This window comes from Chamaea fasciata, unplaced genomic scaffold (genome assembly GCF_029207755.1).
Source record: "Chamaea fasciata isolate MVZ Bird 193981 ecotype frontalis unplaced genomic scaffold, bChaFas1.0.hap1 SCAF_6, whole genome shotgun sequence".
Classification (NCBI taxonomy): domain Eukaryota; kingdom Metazoa; phylum Chordata; class Aves; order Passeriformes; family Sylviidae; genus Chamaea; species Chamaea fasciata.
Genome location: NW_027094091.1, coordinates 68427222 through 68452359, shown reverse-complemented (window position 1 = coordinate 68452359; position 25138 = coordinate 68427222). Strand labels below are relative to the sequence as shown.

The 25138-nt window shown below is 48.3% G+C and overlaps 1 protein-coding gene across 2 annotated transcripts in view; it reads right to left on the bottom strand.

Moving 5' to 3' along the window:
- Positions 1 to 871: 871 nt before the first annotated feature.
- Positions 872 to 25138, bottom strand: part of ANTXR2 (ANTXR cell adhesion molecule 2) — an 80276-nt gene continuing 56009 nt past the window's right edge. For both annotated transcript variants that reach the window (XM_066186712.1, XM_066186713.1), the window contains exon 17: positions 872 to 2702. In XM_066186712.1, coding sequence (XP_066042809.1) covers positions 2664 to 2702 — 39 coding nt within the window. In that variant the 3' untranslated portion in view covers positions 872 to 2663. The remainder of the gene's footprint in view (positions 2703 to 25138) is intronic.

Here is a 25138-nt window from a genome sequence, read left to right as displayed (position 1 = left end):
GTGTAACATGCTGTGATATTGTGCCAGTTAGAAGGGAAGATCTGTGGAGACCCAAAATGCAGTTTTGCTTGGGATCAGCCTTTCTGTGAAGAACTGGTCATTTCATGGTTTTCAATGGACACAGGCAGAAAGGACAAAAATGGTCAGTGGATTTCTACTTCTGTGTCTCAGTTGGTTACAAATATTCTTTGAGAGGCAGGAAATAAATGCAAGGGCAAAAACCCTCTTCATCTGCATGTTGCCCTGTTACACAGTGCAGTTCAGAACACGAGTCAGCACTCCAGCAATACCTTGGAATGTGTCGTGTACATGGAAAATAAGAGGAAAAGTAAGAGGGAGCTGATTGTGTTTTAACCTAGCATCTGCTGAGCTTGGTGCTTCCAGCTGTGCCGCCTCAGCACCTTGAGGAGCAGTGCAGGACCTCACCTGTGTCCTGGCACACCTGCCCAGTGTTGGCTCTTGGTCTTGCATTGGGCTGGAGACTGCACAGAGATTTTGTGAGGGGCTTGAGCTCAGCCAAGGGCTTGCTGGTTGGGCCCCTGTGGGTCAGTCGTCCCTAGCCCAGGGCCAGTGCAACCCAAGCTTTGGTTCTGCAGCGACAGGGCGTCGCTGTGGGCACTCAGGGGTTCTGGTTGCATGGCTGACGCTTCACAAGGTGTGAGCAGCATCCTTGTGGTGTTGGAAGGGTTCTCCCTGGCCGTGGGCAGCCAGGACCCCAGGGTGTGGCCGCTTTCCCATCCATGCTGTGCATGGGAAAGTGGGGTGCCTCTGGAAGTCAGTACCGTGGGTCAACCATGGCCCTGGAAAATGGAGGTCTGAGCTGTGGGAAGGATGGGGAGGCTATGGGGGAGGAGAAGACGGAAATAATGACTGAAACTAAGATAATAATTTTATTTATAGTCTAATGTGCAGACTGTTGCTGATGAGGCTACCAGTGACATAAATAAACTCAAGCAGAAGATGTAAGCGAGTGGATAAATGTAAAAGCATCTTCGGGCAGTGCCACGGATTTGGACATGGACCAAGAGAATTATTTCTGTCCCTTGCGATTCCAATGAAGAGCACAAAGGAGATAATTAGCCCAGGATGCTCCGCATTGCTCTTTCCATCTTGCACACATTCATGCCCACCAAATGTGAAATGTTCGCCTTTTCCCCTCCAACGTGATGGTTGTTGAACTTATTTTTAGTGTCATTTGATAAGCCTCCCTGCTCGCAGAGAGACATCCCACTGACCCAGCCACTGGTCATTGTCTATACCAGTTCCCATCAAAGCGGGCGCGCTTTGTCAGGTTTCGACTCGAATATCCATTCTGCCTCTGAAGTACAGTATCGAAAGTGACTGGATCATTTGAGCCTTTTTCTTCAGCTGCTCCCTCCTTCCTCCCCCACAGTGTTTCCGCTCACGCTAACATAATTTGGCATCGTCGACGTGACACGACACTGGTTTTTCTAAAAAATTATAATACATACATTGTCGATGTTTGGTGATGGCCAGCGCTTCCATAAATCTAATTTCTGAATTGATGGAAAGAGGTCTTCCCCACTGCGGAATCGTACCCAACACTCGGCGCCCCCTCCGCCACTGAGGAACGCACATACAGTAATAGGTCATTCAATGTCACAAGGCATAAAAAAGATGAGCAAAATCTTCACAGGCTGCTGCTTGCTGTTGCCTTTAATTATATTAATTAAACTTTGAAATTCTCATGCAAAGAGAGTTGCTGGCTTGTGACGCTGAAGAGCCCTTGGAGATTTGTGGGGGGAAAAAAACCCTGAGATACCAGCTTAGTGGCTACTGCTTTTTTTAATCTAAAAAAGAAACACACAAGCCTACGACTGCTAGGTATGTTTATAGATGATGATGTTTTATGCGCTACTGAACTGTAAATGCAGGGAAGGGGAAAAAACCACCAGCCACAGTGTCAAGGTCTTGAAGCATCAGTCCCTCCAACTCAGCTCGAGATCTCTGCTTACAGGCTGTCTTCCCGTGGAATAACGCTCTAGTAATTCCTTCCTGTCCCGGGTGCATAGTGAAAGAAAGGTGTCTTCAAAAACTAAAGGGCAAAGTCTTGCTTGCTATTGATACCTCGAGGCATCCTTGTCTACATTTTGTCATGCGTGTGCACTTTTCAGTGTTAGAGTGACAAGATTTCCAGTCAGAAGGTTCCCGTAAGGCACGACGGAGGGAGCTGGCGAGGGTTGGGGATCTGACATGGCTCTGAGGCACTCGGCTCTGCGCCTGCTTAGCCTGGTGGGAATTGTTATCCTGTGCCTGTGGCGAGTAGTCCCTGTGTAAATACCACCTGCCTCCGCTGCAGCTGAGGAACGCTGCATCGCCGCTAAAAGCACATTGCGTCCTGAGAATCTGTAGTCCTTAAAAAACAGGAAATAATAAAAATAGAAAAGCATTCTCATCTTTGGTGTCTGTGCTGTCCCTTCAGTGTTGCACAGAGCCAGGCACGCGTGACAGCGCTGCTCTCTGGGGCATGGGCAGAGCACCAGTGCACAGTTGGAATGTGGGCTCCGGAGCAGGGATGTGGGAACCTGCGGAGCTCGGGCTGGATGATGGTCCAAGGGATGCAAGGAAGGGCTCGGTTCTCTCAGCCGGGTAGGACAGTGGCAATGTGGCTGTCTCTCCTCCTGGTATCTGCTTCTTCTCCTCTACTGAGAGGGAACTCGGGTGAAGTTGATACAGCGGCCCTGAGGGAAGAGAGAAGCTGTTACTGGAGGAGTAGCACACAGACAGAGGTTTCTGGATGCTAGGAGGAGGCTGTAATTGAAATTCAGATGTTTGGGGAAAATAACAAACCCATGAAAAACCTTTTAAGAATTAATGGAAATTACCCAGAGTGAGGCATCGCATTTGCCTCACAAATGCAGGCTCTAGGCAAGCACAAGGACACGGGCGACACATTCCGACACTCCCAGGCCTTCTGTGAGCATAATTCACAAATTCTGGCAAGTGGCAGTGAGCAAACCCAAACCCATCTGACCGTGGGAAGGGAAGAGCATAGGAAAGGCAGATCCTGCCCCCAAACCTTCCCTGAGCCAGGTCTTCATGCAGTGAGCGCAGATAAATGTGACTATTAGTTAGCAGAGCTGCTGCTGATCTGAAACTGCATTTTATTAGCAATAACCCTAGCTCTGCATCTACAGACTCTGTACTTACAATCTGTAAATTGCTGTGCAAAGAAGGGAAAAAGGGTTTCTTGTGATGCCACATCTATAAAGGGGTCCAGGTGAATCCTGACAGCTTTCAGTGTAGCAGAATGAAACAAATCCAACAGCGAAATCTCAAACCTTTTCTATTCACTTGGAGTTCATTTAAATGCCTAAACTCCCACAGGGTCCTGGGGTGTTGGAGTAGGGTGTGCTGCCTCAAAGCAGCTCTCTGGCACAGCAGCAATTCCTTCCCTTTGGTCATGGGCACCTGTCAAGGATGGTGCCATGTGAACAGTGCTGGCTTTGGAGCAGGCAGCACTGCTTTGTGCTCTGAATCCTTATTTCTGCTTTAAGAGATGCACTGTTGGAGGGAAAGTACTGCTTTCTGCGCAAACCTGGGAAATTATGAAATCGTCAAATAAAATTTGGGATGGGTTTCATATTCCTGTTATTCATTTAGTTTGATGTACAGTTTTTCTGGGTATCAAGGAGGGTGATAGCACAGTTATCTGGCATGACTCAAGCGGGTCTTGGCTGGCACGAGAGGGGCAGTGTTCTCATCAATGGGTTTCCTAATGTTTCAGTTCTGGTTCTGTCAGCTGTTTAAGAAATATGAAGTCAGTGAAAAGGTGGGGACGGGAACTGTATGAACTTCTGGCTGCCACCACCTGTATTATAAATGTAAGAGATGCAGAGAGATAAATCATGGAATACCTTAAGCTGGAAAATCTCTTAAGATCACACATTCCAACAATTCCTTCATCACTGTCAAGGCCACCACCATGTCCCCAAGTGCCATATCCACATGGCTTTTCTGCTAGAGTGAGTGGTTCTAAGCAGAGCAGGGAGAGAGGAGAACCTTAAACAATCACTGCCCTTTCTGGTCCCCTACTCATCTCCCACATCTCTGCCCCCAACTTCTTTATTCCATGACTCATGGAAAAGGAAGGAAAGAAAGAAGCTGTGTGGTCAGGCAGACTCTTGCCCATGTCACTGGCAGGGAAAACACCCTGAACTGGGCAATCTCAGAGCCCTAAGAAATACCATCTCTCTAAACACTGTCAGCATCAGACGGTAACATGTAATAACAAATTTAAGTTCAACCATTTGCATTCTAGATTGGCAGACTGAGGCAGGCGGAACATAAAAGGCTGATGCTCACTTGTTAGGGGTTCATCACTTCAGATCAATATGAGCTGCAGGTTTTCATTACTAGAAACTCAGTGATGTGACAAACAGCACTGTCTCCTGCAAACTGGTGTGGAGAAAAAGCTGCGGACTTCCTCGAAAGGCATCCAAAACCTCCCATGCAGCAATATCTGTGTGATCACTAAGACCAGCTTTTAGAAACAGAATATTAAATTCTTCTTCTGATTAATCTGACCTTTACAGAAAGAACTATTTACTGAAGTAGAAGCACTATTTACTCAACCTTAGTCTCACCAGTCTGGTTTTGAACTTCCCAATTAAAACATGCATATTCCATGTAACCAATTCCACCAATGCATTTCCCATCCTGGTGGCATTGCCAGGATACCCTAGTGTGGGGAATTACTGTTACACTCGTGTCCCTGTGCTCAATGAAACCATCAGTCCAACCAATTTGAGTTCTGACGTACCATGCCTTGTAAATCACTGGCTCATAAACCTTAACAATACCAACATGTAGTCAGTATGAAATTGCACTAAATTAGTGGTTTAGCACTAGAGTAATTAAAAAATGAGTTATGCATGCATTCGGTGATCTTTGTAGGGAATATGAGATCTGTCTCCATGCACCACATCCAATATGAGAAACCTCACCCTTCATGCTCACAGATGCACCAGAGGTACTGCAGGGGAAGAATGTGGCAGGTCTTGAACAGCAACAAAAAAGAGGAAAGAGATCTATGGCAAGGGGGTTTACCCAAGAAGGAATCCTTTTATATTACATCAAAGCCATTTCTTTAGTTGTTGAATTTCTTACCGCATCTAAGTTACAGGGTGAGGTGGAAAAGATTCTCACAGGGCATGGGACCTCAGGGGGCAGGTGCTCTCACCAGACCCCAGGTTAGAGCCTCAACTGGCAATGCCCAAAACACGGCACCAAGAGGGGCCAGCAGGAGCAGCTCTCCCCATCATGTCCCTCTCCAAGCCCATAAGGCGTTGTGGGCAGTGCTGGGGGCAAGGAGGGAGGAGAGATCACTTTGAGACAGTGTCCACTGTGGGCCTGGAGCTTGGCCATTGACAGTGGCAAGCTAAGTGTGACAAGCATTTTGGGGTGTCTGTGTGTGTGTGAGCATACGTATGCTGCTGTCCCAAGATCCCTGCAGAATTCTGGGCTCCTCAGGAGCAGGAGAACACAACAAGAGCTCCTCTGGAGCTCTTCCAATGTTCATCTTCAATGTTCATCAGGAATTCAGAAAGGACAGGTGATGCAGGCTGGATCTGGGATGGGATGTGACCGCACTGAGCCTCCAGGCTGAGCCGCTCTGCTTGGTCTCAAGTGCATGTCCTTCTGTGTTTCCTTTAGCATGCCGAGTAGTTGTATCCATGGGAAAAGTTTCCATAGATGGCACTGCTGATGTGTTCAGCATCTGGCTCAGGACTAAGAGCAACTGCTTTCCCCAGAGGAGCACCTGGCAGTGCTGTTCTGCCAGGACAGTTGTTGTTCCGTGTGGTATCCAATGTCCTAAAAGCTTGGCTTCTCCTGGTCTTGGAGGACTGGGATCCCCATTGCCCATTGCTGAGACTCATGTACTCCTGCCTGGGCTGCAGTGTCCCATGAAAAGCACACGCCCTTTTGGGATCTGGCACTGATCCTGCACTCCATGATCGGTGCCTACAGAGCCATGAGGAAGGAGAGAGCTTCAGAATAATGTCCCTCCCAAGACATGTATTGAACACTTGTCTTTTCTGTTGCCCCATCCTCTCAGCACTACCAGAGCATCTTCCATGCCCCATGGGTGTTGGATTGTGCTCTTTTCTGACCCAGAGATGGGGCAACTGAGAGTCATTTTAAAAACTTTTATTCCATTTTCAGTCTCATGTGAAGGGTGAGACAGTACAGGTGTTACAATTCACACCATCACAATCAGAAGCCAAACTATTTCCTCATTACAATACATTATAAGTGTTTCTTGGCCTATCAGCTTTTGCCACACAATGCTGTTAATGCCTTAAAGCCAATCATCTAAAATTACCCCTCGTGGGTCCTACTACAATACATCTTCCATAGTTCTACTTCTCCAAAGCATCTAGTCTTATTTGCAAGGCCATCATTTGAAACTTGTCCGTAATTCCATTTCTCTCTCAACAATGTCTGTACTATTCCATAGCATTTCTAAGTCAGCATTTCTTATCTCAAAGTTTGCATACAGATGCACACTATGTGAGCCTTCTGTCAGGCTTTGAGAATTCTCTACAAATCCATTTCCCACACATGGGCACGTGCCTGTGAGCACAGCCTGTGTCCCCGTGAAGCGGTCTGGTCCCAACAGCTCCCCAGGGCAGCCTGAGCAGGCTGCTGCTGCAGTTTGGGTCAGCAGGCAAGAACCCGCTTTATCTCATTCTATTTCTTCTCACATGTACCCTGTGGTCCAGCGTGCACTTTGCCTCTCTCTAAGGACTGAAATTGAGGGCAGTGGGTTCCTCCCTGTAGCCCTTGCACTAACAGACAGGACTGTGTACACATTTTCCTCTTTGCTCATGGACAGGAACAGGCCATTTCCTGCTTTCCACACCTCTTCAGAATCATTACCTCCCCATCTGCTGCTCACTGGGATAACAAATGTGCTCTGGACCTGCACAATTGTGTGCAGTGGTGACAATAAAAGGGAATTCTGAGGGTGTAAAGCTGGGAGGGATTCAAACTGGGCACTGAGGTGCCAGTGCCTGGCAGCACCTGCCTCAGAGTCCTGTTGCCTTGCTGAATTGATCCTGGCACTTCCCCTGGGCAGTGGGAGTGGAACCAGAGTGCCTGCGTGGGGCCAAACCCTGCTGTCCAACAGGGCCCTCAGTGACCTCCCTGTTACAGAGGTGGTAGAAGCAGCATTACCTAGAGCTTGTGTCACCTGGCCAGTCTGGGCACTAAAATTCCTCTGGCATTAGATCCGACCACTCCTTCCCTGGCTTCACTGCCTGGAATATATTTCAGTTACAACACTCCCTCACCCTACAAATACCCAGTGACAAGTGTACATCTGAAGGAAGGTTTATATATATTTTTTAAGATCACTCTTTACTGTGGAGAAGGGCTGCTAACCCACTCCATCCTGTACAGCTCTGAACAGCCCTCAGGGACTGGATGCTGGCATCTCTCCCCCACTTGCTCTTTGTACCACAATGTGGTAATCCCTCGTCCCAGACCCCTGGGAAGCTCAGGTTATTGTGGGCCTTAGAAACTGGCTTTGCATCCTGCTGACACCAAGCCCAGGGCTGTGCTGCCGGGCTCTCAGCACTCCTCTCTGCCCAAGTGTGCTACCACCAGCACGTCTGTCTGATGTCAGACAAATCCATTGCCAGTTCCACCGTCTCACCTGAGGCAGAGCCCACATACTGCCATTCTGCAGGTGGCACCTGCAGAGGTCCTGGTGGGCACCCCTTAGCCATGGTGTGGGAGTAGGACATTAACCCCCAGAGAGCTGCCTCACAGGACAACCTGCTGCTAGAAGGACCTTTTGTCACACAAATCATCAGCAATAATTCCTTAGAGAAGTGCTCCTGAACTGGTGTTATTGCTGCAGCCACCAGGATTGTTCCTGGGGCTGCTTGAGGCAGCTTTTCCCCAGAATTCCTGAACTGCTGGCTGAAACACTTGTGACAGAACTGAGGTGAGCTCTGAGCTCCGAGAACACTGCAGGGTGGGCTCAAAGGCCTCCTAAAGTAACAAAGTCCTGAAAAGAAACTACAACTGAATGGTGCTGTTTGGGCCCTAGCAAGAATTTGGGGTTTAGCTTGAGAAAATTTTGCCAGCAGCTTCAGTGGAAAGGCATATTAATTTGTGTATTTTCATCAGATTTAGGTAATGTAACCTCCTTAGCGTGTGTGCATGAACCTCATGATCTTTCCCAGCAATCCCACAGTCCTGGAGGTCAGCTTCCAAAGGTCACAGGGTCTGGGGTCCAGGAACTGGTTTCACAAGGGAACCCAAAAAAAAGGCTGCTGTGAGGAGAAGTTGCCAGCACAGTTACAGGTACCTCACAGCCACCTTCCACCCTTGGACCTGCTTTACCTGTGGGGAAAAAAGGGCAGGAAGACAGGACTAAGTTGTTTTAAAAAATAGTTCCTATCTTTCGCACCTGATAAATGCTGTATTTTGGAGCACAGCCAACAAAGCAAACCTGCCAGGGCGAGGTTCCAAAGAGGTAGTTTAAAGATGCTAGGTTGGAAGATTTTATTTTTCAGTGCCTGTGATTTAGACATTTGTTTGGAGCATGCACTGAGGAGGGCAGGGCACGTTTATCTGTGAAATGCTGCTGTTGGCACGTGGCGTGGCTCGTACCCACTTCATACGCACTGCATGGATGGAACTCCACACAGCTGCTGCTGCTCTGGGAGCCAAGGATATCTTTAGTGTGCTGGCAGCTTTGAAGAAATGCCATTAGAGCAGCTTTTTACCCATAAGCAGCACTTACTTGGGAACTGGGCATATGGACAAGTCAGCACAGTTGCTCCATCTTGGGAGTGCAAGTCACCAGGGGTGTATCCCCGTGGAACCTGGTTGCAGGGGCTCTGCAGCTCCCTGTGTTCTGTGGCACCCAGTGAGAGCCACCTGCACTCTGCCTGTGTCCCAGTGCCCTGCACCCTGTCGTGGACAAGGTAGAATAGAGATGGCATAGGGTTGTGAGCAGCCAGGGAGCTGGCAGGAGCTGGCACTGGGCTGGCGTGAGCACTGGCCATCCTGCCCTGATAGGTTTGGGTAGCAAGAAAAGGGAGGGATTTCTTTCATTTGCCAAGTTTTCTGTGGCTGCTGTATTCAGCAGTTCTCCAAATAAACTCCTGCCTTGACCGAGAGTGGTTGTGACAAGCTGCCTCTCCTGCAAGCTGGCCTTCCAGGGCTGGGAGGAGGGAGTGCTGAGCTGCTGAGCCAGCCAGTGGGCCTTGGGGGAGGATAAAACTGGCTGCATTTGTAGCATCTGCTTCAAAAGGAGGTTGTGGCAAATATTTTATTCAGCAGAGCTGGAGGTCTCCTGTCTCTAGAGGGCAGGAGTTTGTTGTTTTCCTCATGCAAAGCAAGCATTGCTTATGCAAAAGGAAAGGACGTGGAAATGGCCTGGAGAGTCCCTGTTTTTCCAGCACAGATCCTTTGGAGCGAGGGCCCTAGCTCAGTCTCCCTCACCCTTGGCAGTGAGCCACCCTCACTCCCAGCACTGCTGCCTCTCTGGAAGTACCTTCCCGGCCTGGCAAAATCTGTCCCTTTCCTGAAGGACATGTTCTCAGTTCCACTGCAGGCGCCTGCCAATGGAGGGCTCTTCTCCTTCAGCTCTCCTTAGTCCTTGGAAGGCAGAGCGAGGCTGTTCCACTGCCACAGGGAAGGTGCTCTGTATCCTGGCACTGGCCCAGCGCACACCTTGCCCAGCGCGGACACTCAGCTGCTCATGCATGTGCTGCCAAAACCAGGACACATCTCCTGCCCTCTCCACAGTGACATGCAACGCTGTCCCTGGGTCAGCTCTCTCTCCTCCCATGGGACACTGAGGGGTTGGATTGTGATTCATCCTTCCAGGTGAAGCTCTGCGAGCCACACGTGCAGCACTGCAGCATGTGGGGAAGAACAGGGGAGAGGTTTTCTCTAAGTCATGTATCAGCTCTTTGAGCTCTTCCCTAATCTTCTGCAATGAATTCCTGAGGTGAATGAGAATCCCATTTTTGTTATGGGGGTGTCTCTAGACAGACTGGCAACAGGCCTGATCTCTAGTGCCAGTTTCCTCATGTCAGCATCCAAACCAACTTCCTGAGTTCGGTACATCTTTTTAGGAAGAAAAGAAAGATAATCTGCTACTATAGAAGCATCACACTTCAAGTATCATAGAATCAAGAATCAGCCTGGTGAAACCATAAATTAGCAAATCCTAGTGCTTTGGGGTCTTTTTTATCTATGAGGACAAAGGATGTCAGAAATACAGAGTTCCTAGGGATGGCATCTCTAAAGCACAAGTTAAACATTCTCATTATTCTTCCTTCCTCACATTTGTGCAACCACTGTGAGAAGAAAGGAATTTATCCTTCTCTGAAATCAGGTGTAGCAACAGATAAACCAGAACTGTCAGAAGACCCTTTCTCAAACTCCACTTCTCCTCTATCATGCCCTCAACTCAGGCCTCTCCTAAAATCCCTTTCCTTTAGGAACACTTCCTAGTGTCTTTTTCCTGATCAACTCTCTAACCTGGGCCTTTCTGAAGAGAGACTCTTCAAATGGCTCAGAGATTGAAGACCCTGGTGCTCCATGGCTTTAGGTGCATAAATCATCCAAGGGTTGTGTTCTGAGCCCATAATGGAGCAGTGGCACAGCATTCGGATCCTGGCCCATGGATTATACAACATCTGACTGGCACATGGCAGTGGCTTCTAAGGAGAGAAGGCAGCCCAGTTCTGTGGTATTTAGGACACTATTGAAATCATTTTAAGATAGTTATCATACAATTACTATGACCAAAAAATCCACCTGTGGGAAGATGTCAATCTGTTTGAAGCAGTAGGCAGGGTTTAAGTGGGGGCTCTTAGGAGGAAGACTAGCAAGACTGCAGCAGGAGGGTGCAATTCCCTGAGGCTGTGCCCACTGGCTCTGGCACTGACTCTGCAGATGGGAAGGGAGAGCCCAGCAGGACCCTTGTTCTGCACACACACTGCACGTGGCAGCCCTCTAGATGCCACTGTGACCCAGCTGTTCCAGCCCTATAGCTGGTGACAATTCAGTGCTGCTGACACCAAGCACTCGGCTAGGAAGGGCACGGGTGCCAGGCTGTTCCCCATCCCTCAGCCACATCAGCTTCCCTGGTACCACAAGAGTAAACTGTTCTTCCTGCAGACAAACCCCCCAACACATTGTTAGGCTTTGGTTGGAATGCCAAAGGGATTAGTAATTCACACTTTTCAGATATTTGGGCATCCCACTCCCCAGCAGCATTCTCTGATTTCATACTGCCAAGACATTTGCTACAACTCCCCTGCAGGTGCCAGTGTCACTAAGTTACCAGCTCTGTTAATTTTTAGATGCTGCTTCTGCTCCTGTGTGCCTTGTTGAAAATCAGGAATAGTTCCTTTAAGGGCAGCTGCATAAGGCTCATGGCACTGGAATGTGAAGGACCCCTGGACTGCGCAGTGACAGGGTGCAGTCTGTCAGGGGGCTCCATCCTGGCCCCCCAAGCTGGCCTGTCACACACAGTGCTGGGAGCCCCCAGGATCGGTGCACTGGGGTGTCCTCTCTTCCTGCCTTGGGAACAGGGCCTGAGGGTGGAGGCTCTATATCCCTGAGATGTTTTTTCCTCACTAGAAGTCACTGCTACAGATGTGCCTGTGGAGATAGCCCTGTTCTCCAGCAGTCAGGAGAGATGTCCTGTGGAAACATGGTCAGGCTGAGTTTACTCCCTTCCCTGTTTTTCCTAAATGTTCATTACCAGCGACTACTGGAAAAAGGGATTTGGTGGGGTGTTTGTGTGCTCTCAGTGCTGAGGAGGGACAGGGTATTTATGGGATTTACTCTGTTGCTGCCAGACGCTGTCCAGATCCCCTGACTCCCAACCCCTCTGTGCCTTTGTATCCTCTCAGCAGCTCTTCCAAAAACCATGGGAATCAGAGCAGACTGTTGAGTTTGTTCTGGTTTTCAGTTCCCACCTTCATCTTTTTTCCTTTTTTCCTTCGCTCAGTTTAATTTGTATAATGAGTGAGGGCTTTGGAGGGGCTTTGTTACACATAAACCCAGAGATGGTGGCATTAAGTGCATTTGCTAAATTAATAAAGAAATCTGCTCGTTTGCTGTAGGGTTCTGTTGTTGATTTGGGAACAGTGAGCTCTTGCAAATCTCAGCTTTCACCTTGCCAATCCCTGTATCCCTCTAAGTGCACTGCAGTTCCTTGGAACCTGTTGGGGGTTGGTGCTGGCATCCCTTCACTAGATCACATTTATGCATTAGTGCCATCTGTGCCTGCTGCACCTTCTGTGAGCCAGCCCAGCCAAGTGACTGGCAGTTATCTGGGACTGCACACAAAAGGAGAGGGAAGAGAAAGGGGGAAGGAGGACAGTCAGTAAGGATGGCATCTAAAGCTTCCTGTGTGCTGGTGGGTCTGGGGAGCACAGACCTGCACTGGGGTCCCTCCCTGCCACTGTTGAGTCCTTTCTCTCTAAATAAGAGAGAATACCTGTCTCGTGGCATTCAAACCAGTTTTCGAGACAAAGTGCCAGGACACGAGAAAAGAAGCTGCTGCAGTCTGGGGACTGTTTGGGGACAATGCTGGGCTTTGCATTGCGCAGTGTTTCCCTCAGGGCAGGGTTGGGCCTGAGCGCTGCTGGGCCCCAAGCTCTGCTTGGTTCTGTGAGCATGTGACTGGGGGTAGGCAGGAGGGAATGCAGGGGTGGCCATGCTGGTTTACCCACTTGCCTTCTGTTCAGGGTCTCTGCTGGTAAAAAAACCCTCCTGTGTGAAATGGCCTCTCAGGAGTTTTCCCTAACAATAATGGTACAAGGGAGCATTTGCTGCTATTCCTGTGTGGGGAGATGAACTGCTCCCAGCACCCAGGTCCATGTGGATGGAGTCTGGGCACTTAGAGATCATGAACTCCCAGCTGAAAGTTTGGATTGATCTGTCCTACACAGGCAGGTACAAAGTACAAGAGCGGAGAGAAATACAAATGGAAGAACTACTGAACATAACTGTGTGCCAAGAATTTAGAAGTGAATTATCTGGCTCAGAAATTGATTACATCATTGCAGTGTCAGTCTGTCCAGAAAATTAAGGTGCCTTACCCAGCCTAACTTACATCACAGAAAGAGCACACAAGCTCCTGGCAAGGGATGCTGAGCAGCCTCCCAAACTGAGCACCCTTTCTGTTGAGGCTGAGTCGTCATACCTTCTTCTGAAAGCAGGACTCATCTGTGTGTGCCTGGACACTGCCCAGAGCGAGAGAACTGTCTTTCTCAAAACTAAGTTTATAAGTATTTACATATAATAAGTATATCTTTCAGATTTTTTTCTGAATGACCACTTTCACACTGTGGAGTCTTTTCCACTTAGAATATGATACTTGGAATTCAAGATTTGCTTTTTCATTCTTTCCATATGTTCTGTGTTAAACATATGCTATACTTTATATTTAAAAACTAGCAGCAGACTGAAAAAAAAAATGCCCACGCTGCACCACAAAAATATGTTTGCTTCATTATCCAAAGCTTCTGGGTTTCTGTAGTTTTTTACCAGGCAGGGGGAAGCACCCTTGAGGGCAGTCTCAGAATGGGAGATAACTCAGAGAAGCTGTGGAGAGGGAACATCTGGTTCCCACCAAAGTATGGATAAGGCTGGCCAGAGCTTAGAGCTGTACACAGCCTGGTTGAGGTGGTGATGGAGTTGTCAGCTTTGGAAATAGGGAAGGAAGCTCCTCCACTTAATTCAGGAATTGGCCTCGAGTACTTGGGTAACACTTGAACCAGCCTCTCCTGAAAAGCTGCACTGATGCAAAAGGAAATTGAGCAGCATGTGCCGGGTGCGTAGGCCCCTGCTCAGCACCCTCCCGTCCTGTCTGGCCTGACCCAGATTTGCTCCTGGGTGTGGAAGTGCAGATGGCTTGGCTTGGGGGGGCACACACCTGGGCACAGCACAGGACTAGGCCAGGATGGGCATCACCCAGCAGCGCTGAAACACCGAGAAACACACTCCCCACTGTTTCATTTCTGCCTGGCCTGGGAGACTGGCGGGGGCTGGGGGATGGCACTGCCAGGGACAGCGTGCTCGGGGGTGGCTCCCAGAGCCCAGCCTGAGCCCTGGCTGCACTGGGCCATGAGGAAGGGCACAGTCAGATCTCTCCAAAAGAGCTATGCGCACTGCAGAGGGCCCTGACCCAGCTGGCAGGTGTGTGGGCACAACACGACACCCCCAGTGTCACCAGGAGCCTTGCTCGGAGCTGCTTCCTGCCTTCTGCCTGAGGAGATGCTTGGGAATGCCACCAGGAGGAGGACACTAGAGTTCCAAGGGGTTTGACAAAAATTTGAATTATCCCACTGATCTGCCTGAGGGATCAGATTAGACTGGATGAAGGAAAGGAATAGCCCCCACAAAAATCCCTGTGTGAGAGCTGGGAAATGTCTGGGAATGGTTAACTGGAAGTAAGGTGTAGGAATGCCATGAGAAGTGATGAATTTGGGAAAAGTGGCAGGGTTTGTCACTGCTGTTACAAAACCTAATTAAGCGTGGTTGCCATGGCAACGCCGTGTTTGTTGTACACAGAACTGAGCTGTGGGCTGCCCAGCGCCCTGCTCCCCCCCAGCTTTGGGGCTTCTCCAGGACTTTTGGACTCACAGTCTGGGAGGCAGGAGCCAGTGCCCTGGCATCCTCTCGCTAGGTATAGATATTTTAAACTTCATGAAATCACTGATAATTTAGACCTTGTCTCTGGAATTACCTGGTAAATGACCACAGCAGCATTCATAACTAAAAAGCAATGAGGTGTGCACAATTACCTTCCAAAGCTGCAGCCACACATGGACTGAAGCCTGAATTTAATTGCAGTACGGGTTCATTGGTGCCTTTTCTACATCCTTTCACTGATGAGCATGTCAGCTCTTTGGAGTTGAAAGCACAACAGAACCAAAGCCTGCACTGGCAAATTAGAAACTTCTAAATAAAAATTCTCTGGCAAAAATGAAACACAGGTTCAATTATAGTAATTAGTTGCATATTTCAAATTGTATTTTCAAACAGGTGTAGTTAAATGAGTAAAAATAGCTTTGTGAACTGTCCTCAAATGGCTTACATGCATTTAACTGCAGTTAGTGAAAGGCTGATTGAAGTTAAATGATTTCTAAAATTTTTAAATGACCCATGCATGTTGTAAGGGGCCTTGTACCAGCTGTAATAAAATTCAATCCAGCTGGTCTGTCCTTTGCCCGAGCAAGGCCTTACTGACATAAATGGCCCTTTTGAGCCCACTTTGCTTTTGTAAAACCCCCTGGTTCTAATTATACCTTTGCATGAACCAGAGGAGGTTTCAGAGTCTGTGAGTTACATCTGCCGAACAAGTACACAAATTCAAGCCCTTTTTTTTCTGGACTGATCCTGGGCCTCAGTTCACACAGGAAGGTGCACAAAATCCAGCAGTGTCCTGTAACACTCTATTAGAATGTGTGAAATGTAAAGATACTGGGAAATACAATTAGGAAATACACTTGTAAAATCTAGCCAAAAAAATCAGAAAAAAATTTCAAAATCCAACAAACCAAATCCCAGCAGGAGCAGCTGGAATGTGGTCACTGAATCCAGTCAGATTCCAGAGCAAAGTCTTTCTAAAGTAAAGGCTGTTCCTGCAGTGCCACAGCCTCACTACCACAGCATTATAAATTAATGCCAGAGATGCCAAAAGGCCTCTTAAGTAGAAAATGTCAACATGCAAATGTTGAGCAGGAGATTCACAGGAGCACTGAGAGCCTCCAGGTCCCTCTGGGAGGGTTCCTGCTCCAAGAAGTCCTAGGAAAGCCTGGGCCCCCTGTCCTGCCACACCAGCTTTGCTGGTGGAAGTGCATGCCCCTGCAGATGGGGAACTGGTGGAATGGCCACTTCCCTGCCACGGGCCCTGTGGGGCAGTGTGTGGAAAAAACATCTTCCACCCTGTAGAGGAGCACATGAACTCAGCCAGGGTCTCCCCACAAAGAGCCAAGCCTGTGCTTGTGCAAAGCTGCAGCCTTTGGAGGGGCTGGCTGGGGAGAAAGGAACAGGTAACACAGAAAGAGGAGCACACAAAAATCCCTTTGCTGCTAAAAGTGAGGGATTTACAGTTCATTGATGACAGCATTTGGTAAGTTAGGAGAGCTTAGTGCAAACTTCTAATTTGCTCAAGGCACAGCCTGTATGATCTGTGTACGGTTTGCTGTAGGTGGAACATGAGCAGGACAGACAAGTGATGCTTCTCCATGGAGTGTTCCAAGGCCTGTGCATCCCTGGGGATGGGGGTCAGTGGTGGCCTTGGCAGTGCTGGGGAAGCGGCCAGACTTGATGATCTCAGAGGGTTTTCATTGTGACTGCACCAAAAATTCACCGCTGTAATGGGTCATTTCCTGGTGTCTTATCAAAGTGAGAACTGTAGAAGTTAGGTGTGAAATGACACCAGGAAACACTCAAGGAAAGTATTTCTGTGGAAGACTGAGGTTTCCTGTACCACCACATTGGCTATGCTGTGTTACCTATCCAGTCCTGTGGTACCTCTTTGGGAGGACATTCTCACCACAGCTTCATTAACACAACTACAGAACAGAACAAAGTGTTGCTGCTCTTTATCTTTTTCTTTCTCCTTCCCCCTGACAAGTGATTTGGCTGTTCCTAATTAAAATGAAGAAAAAAGTGGCATAAGCTTAATTAAGATTTTAATTCAGTTAGAGCCTGTAGGAATAAATCACTGCAGACTTGGTAGTAACAATCAGAAAATATAGTGCCTGTTCCTTCTCTGTCACAGAGATAGTAATGATGGGGAATCCTGAGGAGACAGGGATGCAAGAGCTTACAAGTGCAGGTGTGCCTCTAACCCAGGTTATAACCCTGTGTTTGCACCTACACTAGATCAAAGTGCAGTGAAACTGGCTTTCCCAAATACACATACAATTCCCAATTCTGGTGCTGGATTTTTTGGTGGGATTTTGGGACATGGACCCGTTCTTTGGAATCATAGGTGAGAAACCGCAAAAAATGTGAAACACTGCATTCTTTCAAGCAAAATGATGGCTTTCCTTAGGATTAAGTAGTGGTGGTGAGCACAAAGATGAAACACAAGCACCTCTCAGCTGCTAGACTGACCATGGCAGGTGGGGTGAAAATGGACAGAAATGAGGCCCAGGCAGCCTCTCCTCCTGAATCCATACAGAAATCCTGGTTTTACTGTGTTCACACAATAAACCCAATGAGAATCCCCTGACACAGACAAAGTTCCTTTGAGCAGCACCTCAGACTGTACAAATTACATGCATTTTAAAACTAAAAACTGCAGTAATTTTAGCAGTTCTATGATTTTATAATGTAGGACTGTATCTTTACTCCTTGGCTAGTAAATTCTCTCCAACAAGTCTTATTCTCAGACTTCTAGTATAAGTTTTCAATTCCAAATGAGGAATTCCTTGACATTCCTTCCAAGTAATTACCAGCACGTTATCAAGGGAGAAGTGACTGCTGGTTTTACAAGACTAAGAATAAAGAAAATGCATCATAAGGACATTGAACAGGCACAGAACAAGTGCACTTCATTTTTCTTGACTGGGAACTGGGCTCCTCCCTCGGTTGCTAAGCATTCAAGTCCAGGTTGAAAACTTTCAGCACAGGTAAACAGAACTGAAGCCAGTGGTGGCACCTCATCTGTGCAGGGAACAGATGAGGCTGAAGCAGTTCCCCCACTGCCCGGCCTCAGCTCCCAGGTCACTCACTGCTACTCTCAGGTGGGCCCTGCCAGTGGGAGCAGTGGCTGAACCGTCTGGCCCCCCTAGGACCATGGCATTGACAACACTCCCAGATCAGACATTTTCATAAGGAAAATGCTGTCCCTGAACAGTGACAGCATTATTTTAAACTCTGTGTTCCTTTGGAATCAGCCTTGCTGCATTTTCAGTCAGTCATACACTCATACACTGTCATCTGAATCACGAATCCCACTTGGCTGGGTATTCCCTCTTTGCTTTGTTAAAAGGAAGAAAAAGAAACTGCAGCAAAAAGAGCCAGAAATAACACACCTGTGCTCTGGCCTGTCCCCTCTCCTTCCCAGCTGGATGAGGGTCACACACCCATGCTGCACCCAGGCAGACTCCCGTCTGAGTGCCGTGAACACCTTTGCCCCTCACAGGACACTTTCCAGAGGTGTCATCCCAGTGCCTCACTGGGCCAGGATGGGCCCTGGTTGGCGCCCAAAGCCACGGGGCCATTGTAGCAAAGTGTGCAATTGCATTTTCAACATAATTAGCTGCCTAATTGTGCGCCTGGGCCTGGCTGCTGTATTTGCACGTGGACTTAATGATGATTTATCGAGGAGCTCTCTGGACACACCTTGCTCTCCAGCCTGGCAGAGGCAGCCACAGGGTGAGAGGTGAGCCTGAGTGCTGGCTTCTCTCCAGCTTTTATTTTAAATTGAATGCCTGTTTCTCTTGGGGTTTTTAAACCATTGGAGCAAAGGGAGAACTCCAACTCCCAGTATCACTGGGAGACAAGCACACTGCTGCACTAACAGCTGGGAAAAAAGAGAAATTCCAGGGAAAAGGCCAGGGCCAGTCTAATAAATGAAATCTCCATGCGAGGCGTCCAAACAGTGCTGATGTTGAACTTGTCCAGTGGTGTGCTGTCAGGCAATAAGAACCTGTACCAGCCAAGGTCAAAAGGGATCTTCTTCCAAGACAGATAAATTCTCAGTGTCCTCTCTCAGGATTATCCAGCTGCCTTTTAACTCAGAACTGCCTGAACTCCGACACTGGAGTTCTCAGGGCCAGCTTAGCTGCACAGCCACACAGTTAGACACTTAATAGACACAGCACTGTGAAAATATCTATTATTTCCCTTCAGTGAAACACTTTTTAACTACAGCATCCAATCACTCTTTATGGTGTATGATGTCAAAAACATTTACTGCACAAGCAGAGATCTGTGTTTCTTTTGCCACAGACAATAAATCTTTAGTGTCTTCTCTTGCCATGCATCACTCCACTTGCTCTCAGGAGGCACCATACGCCTCTCTTTCCCTCTGCCTCTTCTAGCAAGGTCACTTTCCAGTGATGAAACAACTTTTCCAGAAGGTGTAGTGTTCAATAATTAATACCTACTGATAATAGCTTCCCAAAGCAGCGCTTTAAAGCTCTAATGCTCATCACAGACTTGCAGCGGGAAGAACCCTTAAAATAGATCTGAGTAGCACATCTGAAAATATCAGTCTCAGGAAGCTGGGGTGTGTGTGCCCAAACTTACACCATGGAAACAGACAAACGTGTAGCCCTGGTAGCATGGGAAGCCCAACCCTTCCTCTCGCACCAGGCAGCATGGCAGTACTGCAGGTGTGAGCTGGTCAGGTCACCCTCGTGCATGTGCTCTGTCATCTCCCAAACAGGGACATCTCCTGCTGCTCCCACACACGTGGATTCTGCAGGAACAGGGTCCCTAGTGGGAGGATGCTTGGGAAGCTGTCGAGCTGCAGGTTTTGAGGGCTCTGAGTGGTCAGACCAGGAGTCACAGGTGGGAGGCAGACCCTAATCCCAGAGTGGCAGCAAGCCCAGAGCACCATTTCCCACCACTGTTGCAGAGTTCCCTCCTCCCAGCCATCTCATTAGCACCAAACTGGCCTTTCCAGACCATCTCCAGTGACAGCAGCCTTTGACAAAAGCACAGCAAACGCTGTCCCTGGGCATGCACTGGACAAACCAGGGGATCAGTAGTTTCAGTTTCTCCTGGCTGACAGGTGATGCCACGTGACATAGGACACGTGGCTCAGCCTCAACACAGTAGGTGAGGCAGTTATTCATAGAACTGTTCTTCAGAGCCATCTCAAGAACAAAGCCTCTGTGCCACAACTTTCTACCTGAGCAGTGCGGTCCTTGATAAATGCAGGTGGGTTTGTGTAGCTCATCCTAGACTCGTGTAAGATCTCACTTGGCTTGGCTTTTGTCTGCGTACGAGGTGAAATCTCTGCACCTTAAGCTCCAAAACAAATAAGAATGTATTGATGGGAGAAAACCTGTTTTATGTTGCTCTTCTTTGGCACCAAATGCCCTTGTCACTGTTTTTAGTTTAACTCTCCCATTTTTATCCCCTAGAAATGCAGTGTGAACCCCTTTACCTGGATCAGCAACCCTCTGCTCTCAGCTGGTACTCAAAGCTCACCAGGGGCATCTCTCCTTCCCCCTTCTGGCTATGGGTTTGTTTCATTACCTGGGGCTCACATCACCTCTGCACATGTGCCTCGGTTCCGCATGACCCTCAGGAGAGCCCTGCTACTCTGCCAAGAGGATATACTGCATTTAGGGGTGTATGGCCATGGCACAGTGGGAAGGCACTTCCCCCCTGCTGCGGGGGGTACACAACACACTGTGTTACTCCTGACTTCTTTGAGCCAAAACCTAATATTACTCTCCTTTTTCTAAGGAGACCATTTATGGGTTTATAAACCAGGACAAACTGACATCAAACATACCCTGAGAAGTGCCTTGGAGCGTTCACAGACTGCCAGCTGGGCATGCGGCTGGCTCAGAAGGAAAGGGCCCTAATTACAATCAGCATAGGAAAAATTTAAGGAAAGAGGAAGAGTTCTCTCAGAGAATTCCCACAGTTCTAATGCACAGATTCCTAGGTACAATGGAAAAGTTATATCCATTGTATTTTCCTAATCCTTCAAACACCTTTCCTTTTTGTTTTAAATTTTGCTATCAGTGGGAAAAGCCTTACTGAGCCACCATAATCATGGAGCTGATTGGCCCTGATGACCTATAACCACCTGCTGGGGGCATGGCAATGTCACCAGAGGGGACCGATGGCTGTTCCAGTGTGGGAGCAGGTGGGCTGGGAGGGGCATTCCCATCACTGCCACTGGCCGCCCCTGGCCACTTCACTGGGGAGCCTTTGTCTAGAGCTGTTGTTTTAATAAAGGCATGACAGCAAATGGCCTGTGGTTGGGCTGTGAAAGATACTCCAGGTTCAAGACAGGCACCCACAGCTCCCCAAGGGGGCAAACAGAGCCAGAAACAGGGCAGCAAGGCAGTCCTGGGAGGCAGGAAGCAGCCCTGGGAAGAGAGGGTGCCTTCAGACATCCTCTGTCCATCCTGGGTGAGCACAGGGGTCCCAGTTGCACTGCTCAAGAGTTTCTGGGGGAATTCCCTAATTCAGGGTGCTCGGCTGGGCTGGCAACATCCTTCCCAGAATGGAGTGATATCCTCAGAGCCCTTGGGCTCTGCTCTGAATGTTCAACTCTAAATATTCAATTTTCTTCTGGATCATAATATGCTTATTCTGCCCATCATTTTACAGCCTTTCCAGATTTTAGCAGGTTCTGTGTTTTACTATAATGAAAAATAAAATATCATCCATCTACTTGGGTACAGAACGATACAAAACATGCTACAAGCTCCTTTTGCACCTTCACTTCCCCTCTGCTCTGACAGGCACAGTTTGCATCCAGAAAGGAAACTTCTATTTCACACTAGTAAAGAATTTCTGTTGTTTCACTGGAAAAAGCTGATAATGAACTCCAAGAAAATCTACTCCTTTTTCATTGGATCCAGCTCTTTTACACTGCCAGCTGTGGCCTTCTGGACTAAGTAATAAAGACAGGGCAATGCTGTGGGAGAAAACTGCAGACAGAATTGTGTCTGAAAAAAACCCATTACCTAGGAAGGAGCAGTACTGAGCCCCAGAGCACCCACGAAGCTGCAGCATGGAAGCACTGTTCCAGGAAGGCTGTCAGCCCATCCCCAAGGTTGTGTTCACAGACAGGTGTGTCACCCATCCTGAGGCTGCAGGCCAGGGACACTACTCCTCTTCCTTGGTCACCTTTCCAGCATGCTTGGAGCCTGGAAGGAGCTAAGCCCACCTAAACTGCAGTGGTTGATCTCATGTAGCATCTGCCCACTAGTTGCTAGAAGTTACAGAATTCTTTTCAGAGTGATTGGGAGGGGACAGACCCATGTGCACCCACAAACCCTCTGTGACAGGGAGCAGCATCAGTAACCATTGCTGCAAATTGCATTAACTTCCTTGGAGCCTGTGTTTAAATTGCAGGAGGCTGTGATGCAGCCAGCTCACAGTCAATGGTCAGGAAATGTTCTGGCTGGGGAACACCTGGCCAGTTTAAAATGCAAACAACTGAAGTGTTATGGGGGTTTTGTCAACTCTTTATGGATCTGTAATTGAGAATGGACTTAAACATGCAAAAACTGATTCCAGAACAAAAGTAATTTTGAATTATGGGACTACAGTAATAAGATCAGAGGCAATAAATATAATTTTGGATCTCTTTTTTTCTCTCTCTCCCCACTGTCTGCCTCTCCTATGCAGCAGTCACATCCAGCAGCAAGTGTGCTGTAGTTCTTTCCAATTTTTGAAGAGCTGTAGGGGGAAAACAGCTCCCTCCCCCTGCCTTCTTTTGGATAATGTTGTGCATGAAAGGATTAACACGTTGTCTTGGTTTGGACGTGCAACTGCTTGCAGGCTTTAGAGCCCCAGGTCGGGCAGGGCCTGGGTGGGCACATCTGAGCATCCTCTGAACTCCAGTAGCTGCAGTTTACCACAGGTTTGTAACAGTTCACCGTGGGTGAGTGAACAAGCTTAGGCTGCCACAGCTACAGCAGGTGACGCCACACCTGTGAGGTGAGACAGAAACTCATTTTCTAAAAACAGCTTTTCCAAGGTATTTTCACATGCCTGTGCTGTTGGTTAGAGGAGCAGAGCCCAGTGAAGTGACAGGGAAACCAGTGTAGTTCTGTTCACCTCATTCTGTCACCACCTCCCATCTCAGAGCCTCTCTGGCTCTGGTCACTGATTTGCAGGATCACCTGACTGTTATTTGTGCTGATCTCCTCCAAAATGGCAGTGGAACCACAACCCAGACTTTTTAAAATGTGTAATGTCACTGTGGAAGAACACTGGGACCTCTCAAATCTGCCAAACCAAGAATGCCATCTGAACACTAATCTACATAAATGGCACATAAAATTGATCTGGATTAATATGCATATCAATATAAACAGAGGTATGTGAGTTCAACGTGTGGGAATGTAACCTTTGTGCAAGCTGTTTTTTCATTTCCATCCCCTTTTGCTGAAGAGTGTGTGAATGCAAACGCTTCCTCGGCGCTCCGTGTGCGTTACCCATGCGAGCAGCTCCCATACAGCGATGTATGTATGCGTAAATTGTGTGAATGTAAATATAGATAGGCCATATGTCCCCAAAGTCCCAAAAGAGCATCTGATGTTGATATGTAGACAGTGTGTTAAGGACCTTCCTAATTAATAAGCCAGATTAAAAACCTCTTGGCAATCAATTAAGATTAATGACAGAAGTCATTCTGTCTCCCCCTCCGCCCGCTTCTCGGGCTGTTAAAACCCTGGGTCGGGAAACTTTAATCCTGTTATCTGCTGCCTCCTTCATCTGCAAAGCCTTGAGATTAGCTCAGCGGCCATTCCTGAATCCCGGCCAGCCGCTCGGACAGCTGCCCTGCGCCACCAGCTCACAGGGGAAGAATAATCTGGGCAGGGGAACAGGCCTGGTGCATCACTACTGCACTCACTCCATGAGAAAGGTGTTGTGAGAAGGAGGAAAACAAATTGTTTGTTGCTTGGGAATCCCGCGTAGTGGAACAGTTGGTGATTACCAGCCCCTGCCCTGCCCAAGGAAAGGTTTCCTTTGGCTTGGCTTGGGGGGCTGCACTGCTCATGAGCTGGCAGGGAAGCTGTGGGACAGCTATGGTACATCCATGCTGCCCCCAGCACCGGCATTCCTTTCCCCATGGCTGTCATCCCATGCCACATGGCCTTGGAACTGACAGGCAGGTTGGTTTCTTCCTGCTCTCTGATTCCTAAAAAATCTCACTGAGGGATGAGTCCCAAAGGCTCCTTTAAGAGAGCAGCAGATTCATCTGCACCAAGGGAGGCAGTGCCAAGAACTGCTGCCTACATAGTTGGGAAAATATCCCTGTTTCTCCTGACACCAGCACAACATCCTCTCTTCAGCAAGATGATCCCTCCCGCTTCCACTGACTGACAGAAAATCCAACTGGCAGGAGAGCCACTCTAGTCAGGATGGGCACCTGCCAGGCAGCCAGCCAGAGCCTCCTGTAAGCAGCTCAGGTTACAGGACTAGGCCGTGACTCCAGTGACCAGGAGTTTCCTTTTGGAGGGAGCACTGCTTTCCACATCTTGCACATGCAGAATGCGTTACTTTCGTATTATGCAGAACTGCTCAAAAGTAACATTTTAAACAGATGTTTGTGTTAACTCTGCAGCCATTATTAGAAAAGACCTTTAAAGCAGGTAAATACTAACAGGCTTAAAATCAAAAACAAGTGTTTTTCTTTTTAAAAGGCTGGTTTGTACATGGAAGTACAAGCTGGAAGCATTCTATAGTTCTCCTCTCTTCTGATTCTTCTAGAACGAAGTACAGTCTTTGTTTTCCTTTACCACTGACTCCTATTTCCATCCTGATAGGGCAATATCTTCATGACAAATGCCATGCTATTTGTGGACTTAAAGACGTTTGTGTGCATAAATGCACACAGGATCAGAGTCTCAGCCACCATAACATTACAGCAAGCTCAGACAAAGAATCCAAACCACTGATCACCTCTTGCTGCTAAACTATGACTTGGAAAACAAACACAAGGATTTAGAGGAAAATCCAGGCCCCTGAGGCTGGCACTGTGCCCCTGTGCCAGGCTGTGTTCCTGGGAAGACCCAGATTCCTGGGAAAAGAAGTTCAGTACAGACCCTCGGACACTGAACTGGTTCATCAGAGTAGCCCAGACTACTGTGGCTCAGTCTTCTTGGGCCCTTTAATAAAGAAAAGGAAGTAAGTCTAGCTAGGAGCACAGACACAGGGTAATGCATCATTTATAAATTACCTTGTTAGCACAGAAAACACCACATGGCTCTGCAGCCGAAATCTCCTGCTGCGGACTTGCTCTGTTTGATGGGAGCCCTTCAAAAGCGCTTGTGGCTTAATGGAGGCTGTTTGTGGGGCCCTCAATCCATACCTGCTGTCCTTGTCCCTCACTGGGAGCCCAGCGCAGCTGCCGTGGCGTGCAGCTGTCTCTGAAGTGGCTGCGTGTCCTCAGCCCCCAGCACAG